The sequence below is a fragment of the Phyllostomus hastatus genome, unplaced genomic scaffold, assembly GCF_019186645.2.
Source record: "Phyllostomus hastatus isolate PE091 unplaced genomic scaffold, TTU_PhHast_1.1 phas_contig_5, whole genome shotgun sequence".
Lineage (NCBI taxonomy): Eukaryota > Metazoa > Chordata > Mammalia > Chiroptera > Phyllostomidae > Phyllostomus > Phyllostomus hastatus.
Genome location: NW_025333897.1, coordinates 2106748 through 2125075, shown reverse-complemented (window position 1 = coordinate 2125075; position 18328 = coordinate 2106748). Strand labels below are relative to the sequence as shown.

Below are 18328 nucleotides of genomic sequence, written 5' to 3'. Positions count from 1 at the left end.
TGGGGGTATCTGACATCGACCTTCCTCCCTGTTTCTGGCGGCTCAGGCCTCAGGTGGCAGGGCTTTGGAGGAAGAGACCCTGGCAGACTCGGAGTCCAGAGCCCAGAGCCCAGAGCCCAGAGCCCTCAGGCTCCCACCGCCCTGGAGTCCCCTCGTGGGACCCCTTGCTGTTTCTCACGAGAGCATCTAGGTGCCCTGGTTTCCTCAGTGGCCCGAGATCTCCCCCACTCCCTCCGGCTGCTTCCTGGTGCGCCCACAGAAAGGAACAGCAAAGCCAGACAGCTGACTGTTAGTTTTTGTTTTTAATTTGTCTCCAATAAGCAACATCATCTGCCCATCCACACATGGAGGTGGGTCCTGTGTGCAGGTGGCCCAGCACCCACTTTGGGAGTTGGAGGCCGAGAAGGGGGAGGTCCAACCCCCACCACTGGATGAATTATATTTGGAGCCCTGCCCCCGAGGGTAGGTTAGATTTTGTCTGCTTGGCCACAGACCCCTGGGAGCAGTAGTATGGGGTCCTGGTGACCTGTCCTGGGATGGTTAGAAATTTGGAGGCCCCCTAGCCCCCTGGGAGCAGTTAGAGATTAGGGGAGGTTGATCCTCACCCCTGGGGGAGGTTAGAGGCTCCGGGCTGTTAGACAAGGCTGCCCAGGCCTCAGCCCCGAGGAGATGTTAGAGATCTGGCAGGGTTGGGGGTTGGGGGGCTGGGACCCACTTTTGGGAGAGAGTGGTTATGAGATTGAGGGAATGCTCTGAGCTCCCCAGATAAGAGCTTCAAGTTAGGGAGGGCCACGGCTGGTTGGGGCTCAGCTGTCCCACAGGAGCTGAGTGTCCTGCCTAGGAGACAGCCGTCACTGGGGTTTCTCCCCCTCCGTGGTCCTGGCCTCTTCCTTGGTAGGAGGTGGGGACTTGCTGGGAGAAGCTGAAGTGGTGGGGTTGGCGCGCCCCGACCCTGATTGAGCATCTATGCTGGCGTGCTCCTTCCGGACAAGGTCCTCCAGCTCCTTCTGTAGGGGACAGTATTTCTGGCGGTCAGAGGTCGCCATGACGCATGAAGTCAGAGGACCCATGAGGCAGGGGCCCAGGGGCTGGGTTTGGGGTGGGCTGGGGTGGCCGGGGCTCCTCACCTTCCATCCGAGGAGGTCGGCGAGAGCCAGGCAGCCCTGGTCACAGTCACCCAGCCAGGCCACATCCCTGCGGGGGAGTGAGCATCAGATCTCCCAGGCTTGCCCCAGGACCCTGCCAGCTCTGCCCTGTCTGTGTGACTTCATGCCCGTCCTCCCACCTTGGACCTGTCCCTTGTAGGTCCCGCCCCTCACAGCAGACCCAGGCCTCACCTGTAGGCCTTCTTGGAGTCGAAGTCCATGCCTCCTCCGAGGCCCATCATCATTCCCAGGAAGGGGTCAGTCTGCAGCGAAGGGGAGTGTGGGGGGAGCCAAGAACAGACCCTTGAGCCAGGTGGCCTGGGTTTGTATCCCAGCTCTGTGACTTTGCTCAAGTGACCTGGCATCTCTGAATTTCAGTTTCCTTACGAGTGGAGGGGGATGATCATCGAACCACTCCTAGGGTTGTACTGTCAGTAAGTTAATGCAGGAAAAACGCTTACAGGAGTGTCTGGTGTGAGGTATGTTTTTGCCTGTTTGAGGAAACATCGTTCCCCAGGAAGGAGCCCAAAACTGGCAACTCTGATGTCACTGCCCAAGGCGCTGGCTCCAGCTCACCCGGACCTTTCAGTCCCAGGAAGTGCAACATCCCCGTTTTGGCTTCAGTGGCTTTGGGTTGGGGTTTTGTCACTTGCTCAGAAGGCTCCCCGACGCCCCAGAGAACTATGGACTTTTAGTCGGGGCAGCCTGGAACTCGATCCCTCCAGATCCTGGAATCCCTCGTCCTGAGCCCCAGGGGTCTGAACTACTGGGTTCCCTACAGACTCCCAGATGCAGGAAGGGAAGAATTTGGGGTGGGCGGTGGTGCACGAATAAAAGCTGACTCACCTGGCCAGTTTTTTCCTTGTTGATGAGCAGGCGCGGGGTAGAGAGGGGTGCCCTGGGGGGATGGCAAACTGAGTGCTGAGGACCTACTCTGGTTCCCGAGCCCCCCCCCCAACCTCGTAGTACCCCAGCATCCCCCCAGCCCTGACCCCCAACCTACTTGCCGATGAGGGATGCAAAGGGCTGCACCTGCAGGCTGGTGCCCATGATGATGAGCAGGTCCACCTTCCGGAAGTCCTGTGGAGGGGCAGTGCCGTGAGGGCTCCGGGACTGGGTGGTCTGGGCAGCCGTCCTCACCCCCACCTCACCGTCCCCATCCCCACCTCACCGCAAGCTCCAGTGACCCTGGGCAGGGCCCAGGCTGCTCCCACACGGGCTGAGCACAGCGTGGTAGTGGAGATACTTACTGACTGAATGCAGGAGAAGAAACGAGCTGGGAGGTTCTCACCGAAGAACACGATGTCTGAGGTGGAGACAGATGGACACACCACACAGGACAGAAAGAGACAGTGAGTGGGGGAGGCAGAGAAAGGGAAGGAGGTGAGAACAGGCAGGAGCAGGAGGCAGACCTTGGAGCTGCGTGGGAGTGCAGAGCAGCAGGGACAGGCCAGAGAACAGAAGCCTCTCCCCGGAGAGAGGGGGACCAGGAGAGAGGGGGACCAGGAGCTGGGCGGATGGTGAGTGTGGTCTTCTTGGGAAGGATTAGTGCGGGGGAGGGCGGGCTCCCAGTCCACATCTCCCTGGGTTGCCCCAGGCCCCAAGGCTCACCGGGCTTCACCACACTCTGACACTTCTCACACTTGGGAGTCGCCTCCGAGAAGATCTTCTCTGGGCGTGGAGAAGAAGGAGAGAAGGCGGTGAGAGGCTCTCAGTGAGAGAGCCTGCCAGCCACCTCCCTCCTGCGCCTTCCTTCACTCTCCACACAACCACACCTTAGTCACCGGGGAGCCTCCTGGGGTATCTGACCTGCTCAGAAAGGACCTCTCCTCAGGAAACTGTCCCTTCCCCCACCCCCATGCCTCAGGAGTGCAGGGGTGGCCCCCAGCACCAGGCTTAGCTACTGAATGGAAGAATAAACAAATAAGCAGACACTTGCTCCTAATAGGGGCCACTGGATGCCCTACCCCCAACCTGGGGAATGGGAGCGAAGCTTGCCTGCGGGTCTCTGAGGGCAGCTCTGCTTCCTCCAGGGTCAGAGAGGCCTGGTGGGTGCAGGCCGGTGGCAAAACAAGAGGAAAGAGTATGCAGATGGTCCTGTGTGTGCAGCTGCTTTCCCACCCTTGGGTTCCGTGACTGGCCCCCCACCGCACACACACCGTCCTCGTGACAATCATGCTCTTTATTGCTTATTGATTAAAGAACTTGAAAAGTATTGTCACTTGCAACCCACAGAATCCTAGCTTGCTCATTCAACTATTTATTCATTTCTTCAACGAATATTTAGAGCACTGTTTTAATATCTGTCATTTGCTTTAAAACATTTCTGCACCGACATTATGCCCTTTTGCGGGTGCTGCCCGTGAACATAATGGGGCGATGTTAACTGTACAGGACCCCAGCTGTCCGTGGCTCCCCGTTCAGGCCTCCTCACCCCAGGGCCAGCCAGCTGGTGTTTTTGTCCAGAAGGCCACGCTCCAGAGGCCCTGCTATGAGGGCTGTCCTTATTTCCCACGGACACCAGAGGCTTTGTGAAGTCAGCATAAAGAATGCCAGAAATGGGTTTCCAGGGTGAAATAAGTGACTTCTTAATCAGCACAATGGATGCCAGAAATAGTCTCTTGCTGGCATTCAAGAAATGTGGATTGGCTGGTTTTCCCCCCTTTGAACACTCTGCCCTGACATGAACAGACACTGGGACTTCAGCAAGCCCTGCCGTCTGGCCCGTGGGGCGGCCCGGCCTTCGGCCCTCCCCAGGCCTGCGTCTGGCTTCACGCTCCACCGATTCTGTTCCCCCGAAACCCCTCGGCTGAATCCTGCGCTGCTCGTGCACATGCTGTCCAATACAGTCATCACAGTAGATAATGGCTTTTTACATTTAAGTTAATAAAACCTAAAATTCAGTTCCTTGGTCCCACTAGCCATGTTTCAAGAGCTCAGCTGTCACAAGTAGCAAGTGGCTGCCGTATTGGACAATGTCAATATGGAAGGTTTCCCTTATCTCAGAAAGTTCTACTGGACAGTTCTGTTCTTTTTAGAACTTTAGTCCCGCCCTGGCTGGTATGGCTCAAAGGACTGGGTGTCGGCCTGTGAACTGAAGCGACGCCAGTTCAATTCCCAGTCAGGGCACCTGCCTGGCTTGTGGGCCAGGTCCCCAGTAGGGGGTATGTGAGAGGCAACTGATCTATGTATCTCTCACACAGCAATGTTTCTCTTCCTCTCCTTCTTCCTCCCTTCCCCTCTCTCTAAAAATAAATAAATAAAAATTTTAAAAATTAAAAAAAGTACTTAGTTCCATTTTTCTTGATGAGCATCTCATGTACAATAGGGTCAGAGCCCCTCAAAGGACAGATGGCAAGGGTTTCATGACCTCATCGAACAGGCTGTGTGACCACTTGGTACCCCCTCTGCTAACTCATGTCTCTGTGTGTGACTGAACTGGATCTGGAGCGCGCATCCGTCCTACGGTGGCTGTGAGGTGGTGTTGGGAGCGATGGATCTCACTGTCACCTCAAATCTTTGGAGGCTGCCATTACCGAGACACACAGCTGTGCAGGACAGAACAAGTGCCCACTGGATAGAGGCCCTGTCCCTGGCGCTGAGAGGTGGACAGTGGGCGGGAGGCCCGCCCTCGTGGATGACCTCCAGCCCCTCACCTTTCATCCAGCTGAGCGGATACTCCTGCTGGCAGAGGGGGCTGACGCAGTGCGACGTGTGGAAGGTGCCGTGGGCCTCCACCAGGTCCTCGGGCTCCAGGCCTGCCACGCGCTCCAGGGTGTCTATGTTCTGGAAGGAGAGATGGAGGGAAGAGGGTTGGGAGTGAACCACACTCCCCCGGGGCAGGAGGAGGAGCAGGGAGTTGTCACCAAGAGAAACCAGTGGGACAAGGAGCAGGGAAGAGAAGGCAGGCAAGAGGCAAAGTGTGCCTGAAAATTTCTGTTTATTCTGATGGTGCCACTAAAAGGGTAAAAGTCACGGATGCTTCCAGGCAGGGGCCCAAACTACAATGTACATGGGCCAGGCTCATGGCCACCACCCAGCCCATAGGGTGTTTTTCTGCAAATTCAGGCCACTGTTCTTCTAATTTACAGATTATTTGTTTTGTCAGAACCACATACTTTAGTGGCACCAACGAGACAACCAGAAATCCGTTGAAATGATGTAGAAATGTACACTGTTTCCACCATAACTGGAGCCCCTCGCTCCAGATGTGGTGTCCTGGCGCAGTACCCAAGCTACACGGCCGTATGTGGCAGCTCTGGCCCAGCATTAAAGGAAATTAAAAACTCAGGGGTTACTATTTGGTTTTAATCACACTGTTTTCCTATTTTGCAGTGAGGTTTCTGACTATGGTCTGGTTCATAGATAGCATCCTAACCTGCATTCCTTTAAGACAGAGATACTCTCCTTTTTGACCAAACAAGAACATCCCCTTCCACAGAGACATCTGTGCTCTCTCACTTCTCTCTAAACACGCAGCCCCTCTGGAGCAGCTTTTGTTTGCCCACCAGGCAGGTGCAGACGGAGGACACTGGCAGATTAACAGGGATGGCCCATCACATGCCGCCCGTAGCTGAACTGACCAGGTTCCTGGAGACTCCATGAGCAACTGGAAGGCTCCCTTTCAAGGGCAAATGGCCCCAACGGCCCTGTCTGCTCCCTACCTGCCGCCAGCCCTTCTCTACTAGAAACCCTAGTTTTGCCTGTGACTTGATTCAGCCTACTCCTAACTCCCTTGCTTAAGCCGTGTGCCTGCAAATAATTCAAGAGCACGAAGAACTGCCTAAATGACCCTGATATTCTCTGATGCCACACGTAATCAAGAAGCCACACACAAAAACAAAGAATGAGGCCAACCTATATGTACTGGTATGAAATGATCTCACCAAGGTGTTAAAAGGCATGAGAGCACAAAAGGGGTGTGTACAGGACGTGAAGAAACATATTTGAATTTGTGTATCTGCCTGCCTAAGTGTAGCGTATCTTCAGAGGAAACTCCTGAAGGAGTGAGCAGCAGTAGCCTGCGGGGGCGCGGGGCAGTCCGGCCCAGGCAAGTTCTGTACGGAAGCACAGGCACTGAACGCCAGGTGACACACAGCCACTGCCCCTCGGCCGGAGCCGGGCAGGAAGTGGCTGTGGAGGGGAGGTGGGCCCCGGGCAAGGGTGGGCCACTCCCGGAGTGGGAGGTGGCTACTCAACTCCGGCCCCTGTTCTCCCTGGGACAGCCACCCAGGGTGCAGCTCCTCCCGGTTTTCAGGAGGAGACTGAAGTCTGGATTTTCACCTGAAATCTCCTGATTTTTAAACCTTAGTTCCCTTTTTGTTTCAAAACATCATGTCCGTGGTTGACACATCGCCAATGGCAGCTTTTAAAAAGCATGAAGAGAATGGATGTTTCTTGTTCACATCGATGTTTCCTTCCTCTTTCTCCCTCCCTTCTCTTCTCTCTAAAATTAAATAGATAAAATCTTTTAAAAAAATGCCTTGACTGGTGTGGCTCAGTTGGTTGGGTGTCGTGCCACAAAGCAAAGGGTCGCTGGTTTGATTCCCTGTCAGGGCATATACCCAAGTTGCAGGTTTGGTGCCCAGTTGGGGTGCACAAGAGAGGCAACTGATTGCTGTTTCTCCCTCACGTTGATGTTTCTCTCCCTTGCTTTCTCCCTCCCTTCCCTTCTCTCTAAAATGAAATAAAATCTTAAAAAAAATTTTTTTCAAAAGCATGAAGCTGCTACGTGGGTGTGGATATGGAAGAGTCCTCCCAGCAAGGGGTCAGGTGAGAGGAAGCCAGCCCAGGGAGCACTGGGGGGAGACTGTGCTCCCCAACACATGGCATTGGTTTGGCTCAAATACACACTTACAATAATTTTCTATTTTACAAGTGTGGCTGTTGCCCTGGCTGGTGTGACTCAGTGGATTGAGTGCTGGCCTGCAAACCGAAAGGTTGATGGTTTGCTTCCCAGTCAGGGCACACACCTGGGTTGTGGACCAGGTCCCCAGGTGGGGGAGCGAGAAAGGCAACTGATTCAATGTTTCTCTCCCTCTCTTTCTCCCTCCCCTCCCCTCTCTCTAAAAAGAAATAAATAAAATCTTTAAAAAAATTAGTCAAAAGTGTGGCTGTCTGTGCCTTACCAAAAGGCAATCTGAGGTTGGAGGGCAATGAATTCGTGGACAAAGAATTTCCTTCCTTTAGCTGCCCAGTTAAAAGATTTTCACGATAAGTGTAAGAGAAATAAAGAGAGGCAAATAAACTGGTCATAAAGAAAGTACAAATGCCACGTATATGTAACAGAACATTTGGCTGTGGCAATCATAGTGACCTAAAGGAGCAGGACAACTGTTCTCACATTTGAGTGGACACATGTGCCCGAGATAAAAATAGCTCGAGATGTGCTTCAGGATTGCTGCATCACCACGATTCAGAAAGCAGTGAGGACAACATGTTCCAGAAAACTGGGTCAGTGACTCAAACAGTGGCTGAGATCAAAGAAGAGGGTGTTACATTTGAAAAAAATGGTTTCGTGAAATATGAGAGAGGAAAGATTGTTTCCACCTTTATCTATTTTAGGGGGTATGCCATTTGGAGTATTATGTGTAAATTTCATGCATTAAATGTTGCAGTTGGTGGGGAGAGTGCCTGACAGTGCACTTAGACCCCAGAAGGCATTCATGTCGGCTCTCTTGTAAAACAAGCGGGCAGTCAGTGTGCTGTTAGGGTCGAGGGCAGGGGTCTTGGCCCTGGCAGAGCTGGGAAGTGACCCACTGAGCAGCCCTGATGGGCCTCTTTGTCTTGGGCCTGGGCTCCTCATGCTGAACCCCTGTGAACTCAGCCCGTCCCCTGAGTTGAAACATTGTCTATGCGCTGCCCCTGAGGCACAAGTCTAGTACTCCGGTGTCCAACCATCTGTCCACATCTCCACGTGGACGTCTCAACTCCCATAGGTCTTAGAGCCCTCCTCTGCCCCCGCCCCTCCAACCTCCCACCATCTCAGTAAAAAGCGGCAGGTGCTCAGGCTAAGAGCTGTCCAGCTGTCCTGACTCCTCGCTCTCATGAATCATTTCAGATCTAATTCGTCAGCAAGGCCTATTGGTTCCCATTTCAAAATGGGTTCCTAACTCACCCCTTCTCCCTCCACGGTCCGCATCCTGGCCCAGCCTCCATCCTCTCCTGCATGGACCATCACAGCAGCCTCCTCCCTGGGCTCTGCAGCCCCTCCCCCCCGTGCCCACAGTCTAGCCCCTACAGGCAGCCAGCAGGACTCCTGGTCTCGTCCTTGCCCTGCTCAGAGCCCCTCCGTGGTACCATCTCACGCACGGTAATGGACAAAGCCATGGCCCACGAGGCCCCATGTGGTCTACCCCTGTCACCTTCCTGACCTTGTCTTCGCCATTCTCTCCTGCCACTGTCCTCAAGCTTACTTGATCCAGCTTCTTGAACATGCCAAATACAGTCTCCCTCAGGACATTTGCACCAGCAGTTCCCTATGCCTGGGATGCACTCCCTCAAGATAATCCTCTGGTCCCCTCCTCCCCTCCTTCAGGTCTTTGTTCAATTGTCCCCTTCTCCATGCTGCCTTCCTGATACCTGGTTGATGACAACACTCCAGCCCCCACCATACACATAGAGTTTTAGATTCCCCTTTCCTGCTTAATCCTGCTCCACAGAACTCTCACCATCTGCCACCCTAGATAAGCTACTTATTCATCTTGTCCACCATCTTGTCCCACATGAGAGTGTCAGCTTCGGGAGGGCAGGGGCGCCTGCTCTGTTTGCTGCCTGCAGGGCCTGGCACTGGGTTGACCATCAGTAAACATTGGTGCCGGAAGTGGACAAACAGGGATGCTGGCAGGGCCAAGGTGAGGAGCCCATGAAATCACGCATGGAGGGCACTTGGCTTTAGGTGAGCTGTTAGTGTCACATCTGAGCCGCCTCCTGCGGATACAGCCGACCCTCTGGGAAGAAAGGTCAGGTTTATCCTGAGCCTGGGCTCCTCCTCAAAGGTGACTGTGCCCCTCCCCATCACAGCTTCTAGGCAGGAGCACCTGCCCCATTTGCCAAATCGGGACCTACAAAGAATTCATCTTCCCCCTGGTGGCAGCTTCTGAGGCTGAAGGCTGCAAAGGGCCAGGTCGGAAAGGAAAAATTCGAGTGAGTGTTTCCCCTGGCGGGCGAGGCTCAGTGGACCGAGTGCTGGCCTGCGAACTCAGAGGTCATCAGGTTGATTCCCAGTCAGAGAAACTGACTGATGTTTCTCTCCCTCCCTTCCCCTCTCCCTAAGAATGAATAAAAACAAGATCTTTTAAAAATGAATAGAATACCTCTTTATATTCATTTGTTCCCTATTTTATAATTTTGGGTTCTGAGGTATAATTTATAGCATGCATGACAGAATTTCAATACATAATCATAAAACAAAGGTAGAGGCACAAACATGTTTTACTGTCAGGGGTGCGATGTCCCAGAATTCTTCCTGACTAGTCCAGGAGCCAAAAAGGTACGCTGCCCTCACCTGCATGCCCCAGGGTGAGGCATCTGGCTCAGCGCCTGACATGGCACCTATGAGGCCTTTGTGCAAATTACAGAAAGATGTCCCTTCCATAAGACACTATGTCACCAGTTAGGGTGCTGTCACAGTGTATGGATTTTGTTAGATTGGGTCACGCTGGTATCATCTGCTGGAAAACCCTAACATGTATGAAATCTATGGTGTACATGGTGACCACCCCCTCAGACTCGAGGTCCTTTCTCAGTGCACAGGGGACGGCCCTGAGAGGACTTCCCGGTCATGTCACCACAGACCTGAGAGCGTGAAGCTTTTCTGGCCTCTGCTTTATGGAAGGGCAAACTGAGGCCGAGAAGGGAAACAACTCACTGCAGGTCACGTGACAAAGAAGCAGCGGCCTGAGCTCTGGGCCCTGAGGCACCAGGTCATCTGCAGCCCACCCTCTTCCTCCTGGACAGATGCCCACCGCCCGCCTACCTGAGTGTAGCAGCGCACGAGCAGCCCTTTCTCCTTCAACAGGCGGATGAAGTAGTGACACAGGGTCGGCTGGAGGGGAGCAACCAGAACAATGCTGACAGTAACAGAGAAGATCCCGGTTTACCTCAGGGTATCGCCACATGGGCCTGGTGAGGTGGAGCCCATCATCACCCCCCTGGCGTGGTGGGGAAACTGCAGCCCAGGGAGGCTGACTGTCTTGCCAAAGTCACACAGCTGCCAAGCTGTACAGCTGGGATTTGTACAAAAGCAGCCTGGCTCCAGAGTCTGGGCTTTTACACGTCCTGTTAACTCATTTAAGCCTCACAGCAACCCTCTTCAGATGATATCAGTAGCTTCATTTTATAGGTGGGGAAACTGAGGCTCAGGATCAAAAGAGCAGGAAAGAACAGATTAGGAGTTGGACCCAGGCAGCCTGGGCCCAGAGCCCATGAGTCTCTTGACCACATGATGCTTGTCCAAGTGGTCTTCCCCAGGCCCCGTGTCTGCCACCCTTTTCTGTTGCCCTCGGCTGAAAAATGAGCTCACCTTGAATTGCCCAGGATACAGCTCCTTGGCGAGAGCAAAAAAGGGCTCTGGATGTTTCTGTGGGAGAGACAGCAAAGGGCAGGTGGGCACCCAGATGCCCCTGGTGAGAGGAGAGCAGAGGACCCCATCCCCCGACCCCATTGCTGCAGCCCTTCCTCCCTGCACCTCCCTTACGTACCTTGAAGTAGCCAATCTCAAAGATGGCCTCCGGGTAGGGAAGATGGTACTTCTGCAGGTTGGCATAGAGGCCCGAGGATGGGGAGCGGAAGTCAGGGATGCCCGCGGCTAGGGGAAGAGGGGCAGGGGGCAATCCATCAGGGACTTGGGCCCCATCTATTCCACAGTGACCCTCCCAAGTGAGGTCCCAGACATGGCTCCCCTAGCTCCTGGAAAGGGCTCCCCAAACCAGGGTGTGGCTACTGGGGGAGGGGCGCTTACATGTGGAGATTCCAGCTCCCACCAAACAGATGACCCTGCGACCTGAAAGAGAGTATATGCATCATGTGACCTGGTTTGCTCAGTCCCAAAATACCACCACCCATCAGAGCCCGACACTGTTCACTCAGTGCCAGGTGGGGGGTGTTAAAACCCCCATTTTACAGATGAGGAAACCAAGGCTCAGAGAGGGGAAGCAGTCACACAGTTGAAAGAGCCAGGATGAGGACAAAGAATCTGCTGTTTGAAATTATACCAACTTTGTCAAGAAAAGGCCCCTAACTTGGAGAGAAATTTCTGTCCCTAACCAGAGCTAGAGAAAAACACGAGATCTTAATGAGGAGGCTGGGGTGGAGGTTCCCCTAGAAAAGCTACAGGTTATTGTAAAATTCTCTGGCAGCACTTCCTCTTTTGGACACCATCCTGAATGACCATCTATTTCTAGCTCATCATACACATTCCTTTCCTCCGCAATCAAACACACATCAGCCACCCAAAGTCTGGCAACTTCCAGGTGAAGACCAAAGACTTGCCACCCTCGGCCCAGACCTAGTGAACAGGACAGTGGGTGGGGCTTCAGATCCTGGCTCTCCTGCTCACCAGCAGGGCGTCTTGGTCGCCTCAGTCAGATCAGCGGTCTGACCTCAGCTGCCTGCTCTATTAATTAAATGAGCATGCAGCAATGACCTTGCAGAGCTGTTGAATGAATGTATTCATGTAAAGCTTCAGTCTGTGCCCAGGCTGAGCAAACGCTACACGGTTGACCCCTGATCAATGTGAGGGCTTCCTAGAGAGGACGCCACCCCCACCCTGGCGGCTGAAAATCCGTGTATAACTTTTGACTGCTCCAAAACTTAACGATGAATTCCTTACTGCTGATGGAATCTTTACCTATAACTTAAAGAGTAATTGATACATAACTATGCTATATGCATTACATGCTATATTCTTTCAATGAAGTAAGCTAGAGGAAATAAAACCATCACAAAGATCATAAGGAAGAGGAAATACATTCACAGCATTTATTGAAAAAACCTTCCTATAAGGGGGCCCGTGCAGTTCAAACCCGCGTCATTCAAGGGTCAGCTGTGTGTGTGGTTGCTGCTGTTCTTTGAGTCGATTGTACTAAGCTTCTTGAGACTCAAAATTTGTGTACCGATAAGCAGTTTATTCCCTCATTTTCACCAGCTTTCAGAAGAGAGGACAGGAAGGGCTGGCAGGGGTTGAATCATCTCCCCACAGCCAGGCTGCCCCTTCAGCTGCTGGCTGGCAGACGGCCCTGCGGCGCAGTGCCCCAGCATCTGCCCATCAGCTGATGGACAGCTGCAGGCGAGGCCCTGGGAGCCAGGCGCCTTTGGGGTGTCCTGTCCAACGGAGGACAGCAGGAGTGACAAAGGCTGACGCCTGCCATAGCCTCAACCCTCAGCTTCCATTTCAGGGACGCCAGCAGACAGGGCCTGGCTGGACCCAGCTGGGGGCTCCGGGGGAGGGGGCGTGTGTCTGGATTCAGGGGCCTCAGGCTGCCTCTAACTGGCTGTGTGACCCTGCACCAATTCACTGCCTCTCTGTGCCATAGTTACTGTGCCTCAGCTTCCTCCTCTGTAATCATCTCATAGATACAATGTGGAGGAGGCCTGTCAAGTGCTTGGCCCAGTGCTTGGCAAGTGGTGAGCGCTCGATTAACTGTTATTATTTATTATTATCCCTTCAGAGGCCCTCTCATGAGTTAATTATCCTAAAATCCAGGTGCAGGAGGACGGAAGAAACAAAAGCTTTGTAGCCACTGCCTGCGTCCTCTGGGGCCCACCCAAGCCAGAAGCTGGCTGCAGACAGCTGCCCAGCCTGCCCAGGAGGGGGAGGCCCAGGGTGGTGGGCCTGGCTCCCAGAGGAGGGAGCCGGCAGCAGCTGGAGGACAGGGAAACTGGAGAAGACGTCCTCAACAAAGGGCTGTTCAGGACCCTCAAAGGGTTGATTGTTGTGGCTGAGGACTGCCTAGGGCTTGGTTTCTCAAACTCTGGTGACCTCAACTCACAGTAAGAAACAGACACCACATGGTGACCCAGTAAAGAGGCACCTACACGCAACACCTGAAAGAAGCTTCCTGTAATAATAATCATAGGGAACACTGACACAGCTCTTGCTATGTTCCAGTCCTGTCCCAGGCATTTACATATTTATTGTTTTAACCCCCAGTAACTATGAGGTAAACGCTATTATGATTCCATCAAATAGGATTGGCCAGTCAGAGCATAGTCATTCAGCGGTGCAGATGTAACCCCAGGTCTGGCCAATCAGAGACCATTGTGGTTGGTTTGGGGTGAGAACATAACCCACCCTGGGCCAACCGAAGCCAATGTCTGCTTCTTTGCTTGAACGACTGGGTAGCTCTCTTCAGTTGGAGCTGCGAGGCCGGTGGAATTGCATTTGGACCTGCCAGGAGCTACCTTTACCCCGACACAAAGCAGCACCTGAGATGGTTAAGACTTTTGACAACATTTTGGCCCCAGGCTTCAAGGTGGATTTTAGTTAAGGGGTCAACAGACTCCTTTTTTTGGGTGGGGGGTATAAACCAGTTTGATTTGGGTTTCTTGTTACTGGCAGACAGAAGGTATGAATGGTTTAAGTGGCTGGGGCTGAGAAGGGGGGAATGGAGCAGCGCAGGGACAGGGGGACTTACAGCGCTCACTCAGCATGTAGCGGGCCACCCCTTCCAGGGTGAGGCTGTCCAGCAGACGCTCTTTCTGGCTGCCCAGGCCCAGTGTCTGGGAGAAGAGATTCCGCAGGAAGTCCACTGGTCGAAGAGAGACAGTAGTAGCATTCAGCCAAGGTGCACGGAGGCCCAGAGCCGCCCTGCCCCAGCCCAGGGTTCTTCTGCCTTCCCACAGCTCAGCCTCCATGCCTGACCCAGCCAGCAGCCTTCCAGAGTTGGCACTGTACCCATTATTACATACCCGAATGTCACCCCTGATGGAGCCACCCCTCCCCTCCCCCCATAGAACCAGGCTTTTAAGGAAGATACTCACTCTCTGCTTCTCCACCAGCTGCTCCTTCCTCAGAGTCTGAATCTGAGTCCTGGAAGGGGTGGGGGTGGGGTAGCCAGGCCCAAGAAGTGGGGTTAGGGGGTGGGGGGTGGGTGACACCCTGGTTTGGGAAAAAGGTCTGGCTGGGAGGTGGGCCCAAGGAAGTGAGGGGTAGTGGAGGGATAGCTCTGGGGGCCAGTGTGGGGGCTCTGGGACAGGGCACCTGCAGTGGGACCTGGCCTGCCACTCCCAAGGAAATAATCTCACATAAGTGACTCTGCTCCTCTGAGTCTCAGGGCCCGTCATCTTGGAGATGGAGCTCAAGGGCCCCCCACTAAGGGGCTACAGTGAGAGGAAATGAGTTAACATAAGCGAGGTGCTCAGACAGCACCCAGAAGGGTAAGTGCACAGGAAGCGCTGGCTCTTGTTATTTCATGTGCCAAGTCCACTTCCTTGCCTTGCATCCCCATTCCCCCTGTAGCCTGTGCCATCCTCACCAGAGTCACTCCGTAATGATGGGATAATGCCAGTGAAGACACTTCAGCCTTCACCTTGTGGCCGGCAGCCCGCCTGGTGGAAGAAGCCTCGGATACCACCTCTCCAACCCCTCCATCTCACTGACTCCCCCTCTTGGCCAGGCTCCCAAATTGCAGGTCTTGGGACTTGTCCTGGGTGCTCCCTGCTTTTTCTCTCCACCTTCTCTGGGGCAGCTGCCTCTTCGAAGCCAATGGCCTCGGCCCAGTCACTGATGATGCCATCTCTCTGATCCAAGGTTCCCGTGGCCTCCTGGATGCCTCCCTCTAAGAGCCCCAGGTCCTCACTCCCACTGTGTGCCCACTTAGCCTCAGCATCGCCCTCAAACCTGCTCCTCCCCTTGGATGCCATCTCAGTGTGGCCTCCAACTCGCAGTCTGCCAAATGCCTCCAGCCTCCCTCCCCTGACCTCCTGCCATAATGTGTCCCCTCCTCAGTGTTTCCCCTGGTCCAGCTTGTCCTCTCCCCTCAGGGATTCTGTCCCAGCCTCCTATGCAGGCTCCCAGCCTTGGTCTCTACCTCTGATCCACCCCACTACCCTCTGTGTGAGGGCCTGTCCCCTCCACCTCACAGTCTCTTCTCTTCAGTGTCTCCACTCTAATCATCTCATCATGAGCATCTACAGGGTTCACCATGATGCCAGCTCCAGGAGGCCGGGTTTTTTCACCACAGGATGTCCTGCACCGAGAATAGGGCCTGGCACCCGGCAGTGCTCCAGAACTACCCAGCACTGAATGGATGGATACCTGTGTGTTAGGCCAGGGCTGAGCCCTACAATGGCTCTGATAAAAACAATTCTTATCAACTCACTCTCCTGCTTAAAGCCCCTCTGACAACCCCTCTCCCCCGTTGCTCATTATCTGGTTCCAAGTCTTTTTGAATAGGAACCTCTCTTCCAAACAAATTTACTGGTACATTTTTATTGCATTTTAGATTATCTAAGCTTTGCAAAAAGTCTGACTTTCAGATAAGGTATAACTTGGGGTGCTTGCCTTATAATTTCACCCCCTTCCCCTGAGATAACCACTATTAACTGTACAATGGTCATTTCCCCAGATTTTTTTCTCTGAATATAAAACATTATATTCCCAGAAATGGGTCATACCGTAACATAATGCTGCACTTTGCATATTCTGCAGAACAAGATACTATAGACCCACCTCATTCTTTTAACCAGCTACACTGCGTTGCATTCATTGTAAGGAGGCCCACAGTTCACTTAACTGTCTACTGACAGCCACTTGGGCTGCTTCCAGTTTTGCCCCATTATGGACAATGCTGCAATTTACGCCTTCGAATCTCTCTTTGGGACTGAGGATCCTTTATAACATTAAACCTTTTTCTCTGACAGTGGCCCTGTTTTGGGAGCCAGGCGAGGGAGAAGCCTTGGCCTGACAAGGAACTCTTGTACCCTCTACTGTGCACCTGGGAGGTGCTTTACTCACAGCCTCTGCACCGCCTGCACCTGAACAGTGACATCACTGCAGGGTGGGCAGCATGCCTTCAGCTGCAGACAAGCTCTGTGGAAGGACTCAGGGGCCCTGCCCAGCAGGTGGGAGCAACTTGGCCTAAGTGGGAGCTGGAGTTGCTCACAGGGCCTTCAGGCCTCCCTGAGGCAGCCTGTCTACCTCTCCCTGAAGCTTCTGAAAGGCACTGTGCTGTGCGCTGTGGGTTGCAAACCAATCTCTGGTATTCTGAGTGACAGAGGACAGGATACTTAACAACTCTGCCTCAAGTTCCTCATCTGTAAAATGGCCACAATAGGCCTTGACCCCCCCAGGAATGCTGGGAAGATGAAATGAGGTGATGCCCATAAAGCACTAAGCAGAATACCCGGCTGAAGTAAGTACTCAATAATACCAGCCATGTATACAGTTGGTTGATCACCCCCAGTCACTAAACCTAACTCTTCCATTCTCTCAGGCCTGGGTACTAGCTGTACCCTCTGTGTGAAATACCACTTTTCAACTTGCCTGAGAAAATTCCAAGTCATTCTTCATGTACTACAAACGTGTCTACCTCAATCTGACTCCTAGACTAGCCTGTGGATTCCTCCAGGAGGGACTGGCTGGAATCTCTGTGACCCCACAAAATTTCTTCTGGGCTCCCACAATGCCCTGAGCTACTTTCACAATCACTTTTATATGTAAGATCATTTTCTAGTCACTTGTCCATGAGATCTGTGAGTTCAGGGACCAAGCTGGATGCCTGTCCCAGGAACAGCATAAATGAAGTTCAGAAGAGACTGAGGTGGGGGGGGGGTAAGAAGGGCAAGGAGAGAGGAAAGCTCAGTAGGGCAGGCCTCGGCTTGAGGCTGCCCACCCTTCTTTGATTCACCACTCCCCAGGAGGCTGAACTGGGCGGTGGGGCGAGGGAGTGGGGCTGTGTGCTGAGGGCCCTGGGATGACTCTCCCTATTGTCACCTCCCCCCGGGGGAGTGGGGTGTGGGAACAAGTCCATTTCTCTCCTTCCCTCCACCCTTCCCCCATCTCACCTGAGCCTCCTGCACCTTCCCTGCCTGGGTCTCCAGAGGGTCAGAGGCTGGGGGAGGAGGGGGAGCAGATGTGGTTACAGTGGGGGGAATGGTTAAGGGGTTATCAAGGGCTTCAAAGCAGGGGGATGGAGGCAGGAAGACCCACCAACCTAGTTATACTGGGGTACGGGGTGGTGGTAAAAATGGAGAAGAGGGAGGGAAGGGCTGGGGAAAAGCAGAGTGGAGGGTGCTGGGAGGAGAGGTGGTTAGTGAGGGACAAAGGGGTGGAGACGAAGGTTTAGGACAGGGAGGAGAAAGTAAAGGATACAGGGCATGGAGGAAACCTTAGGAGGAGTTAGGACGACATATAGTGTGTGAGTGTATGTGCGGGGAGGGCTTGGTTTACAAGGTGTAAGTTTAGAAAGGAAGAGAGAAGGTAAGAGATATTCGGACTGAAAGTGGGTGTGGGGGACGAGGTGCGATGGGGGGGTATGTTCAGGAGACGTACAGGAACTAGAGGGAAGAGATAGGAAGGGGCACCAGGGGTGTTCTAGCATCCTACAGTTCCCCGAAACAACCAGGTACCCTTGGCAACCGGGGCCACAGCAACTTAAGCCCTTAGCAACGAGGGTCCCTGGCAACCAAGGCTAGAGAAACACGCCATCATTAGTAACTTGGGAGACATGTCAAATGGCCCCTTAAAACCTCGCGACCCAGAAACCCACCAGCCTAACAATATGGATCACTTAGTAACAGACCCCCGAACCACACTTCTCCTACATGCAACCTCAATCTCCTGACCCACCACACCCACCCTCGGGCCCCGGGGCCTGCAGCAGTCAGCCAGGCCCCGGCGCGGCCCGGCCCGACTTTCCCACAGAGGACCCCGACTCACCGTCCGGTTCGGCCATGGGCACGGGGCGGGAGCCCTTGGGGCTGTCACCGACTGCTCTGTCCCGTGACAGCACCGGAAACAGTAGGGGCAGAGATGGGGCAGAGATAGGGCAGAGAACTACTACTCCCAGCAGCCCGAGCGGCGCATACAGGCTTTCACTCAACCTGCGGCGTACGCCCATCCTAAGCAAGGAAAAACAGGCAAGGCCCAGACTACGAGTCCCAAAGTGCCCCGCGCTGGTAGCCATGCTAATAAAGGGCGCCCGGAAAATGTGGGAAAGGGTAGAGAGCTGTAGTCCATATGA

At 53.8% G+C, this 18328-nt stretch overlaps 1 protein-coding gene across 4 annotated transcripts; it reads right to left on the bottom strand.

The window, feature by feature from the left end:
- Positions 1 to 283: 283 nt before the first annotated feature.
- On the bottom strand, positions 284 to 18186 carry SIRT2 (sirtuin 2). Of its 4 annotated transcripts, none has more exons than XM_045846866.1 (16): positions 18025 to 18180; positions 17151 to 17197; positions 14127 to 14175; positions 13781 to 13894; positions 11107 to 11148; positions 10847 to 10953; positions 10669 to 10725; positions 10123 to 10191; positions 4802 to 4931; positions 2757 to 2816; positions 2396 to 2451; positions 2149 to 2225; positions 1992 to 2043; positions 1338 to 1408; positions 1128 to 1194; positions 284 to 1007 (listed from the first exon to the last, which is right to left on the bottom strand). In XM_045846866.1, exons 1-16 carry the CDS (start codon positions 18038 to 18040, stop codon positions 852 to 854), a joined length of 1170 nt encoding a protein of 389 aa, XP_045702822.1. In that variant the 5' UTR covers positions 18041 to 18180; the 3' UTR covers positions 284 to 851. The 4 variants fall into 4 exon arrangements, 3 of the variants coding, with proteins under 3 accessions (XP_045702822.1, XP_045702824.1, XP_045702823.1); XM_045846868.1 differs by lacking the exon at positions 17151 to 17197 and adding an exon at positions 14621 to 14693 and having other exon boundaries at positions 18025 to 18177; XM_045846867.1 differs by lacking the exon at positions 17151 to 17197 and having other exon boundaries at positions 18025 to 18177.
- Between the last annotated feature and the right edge of the window lie 142 nt (positions 18187 to 18328).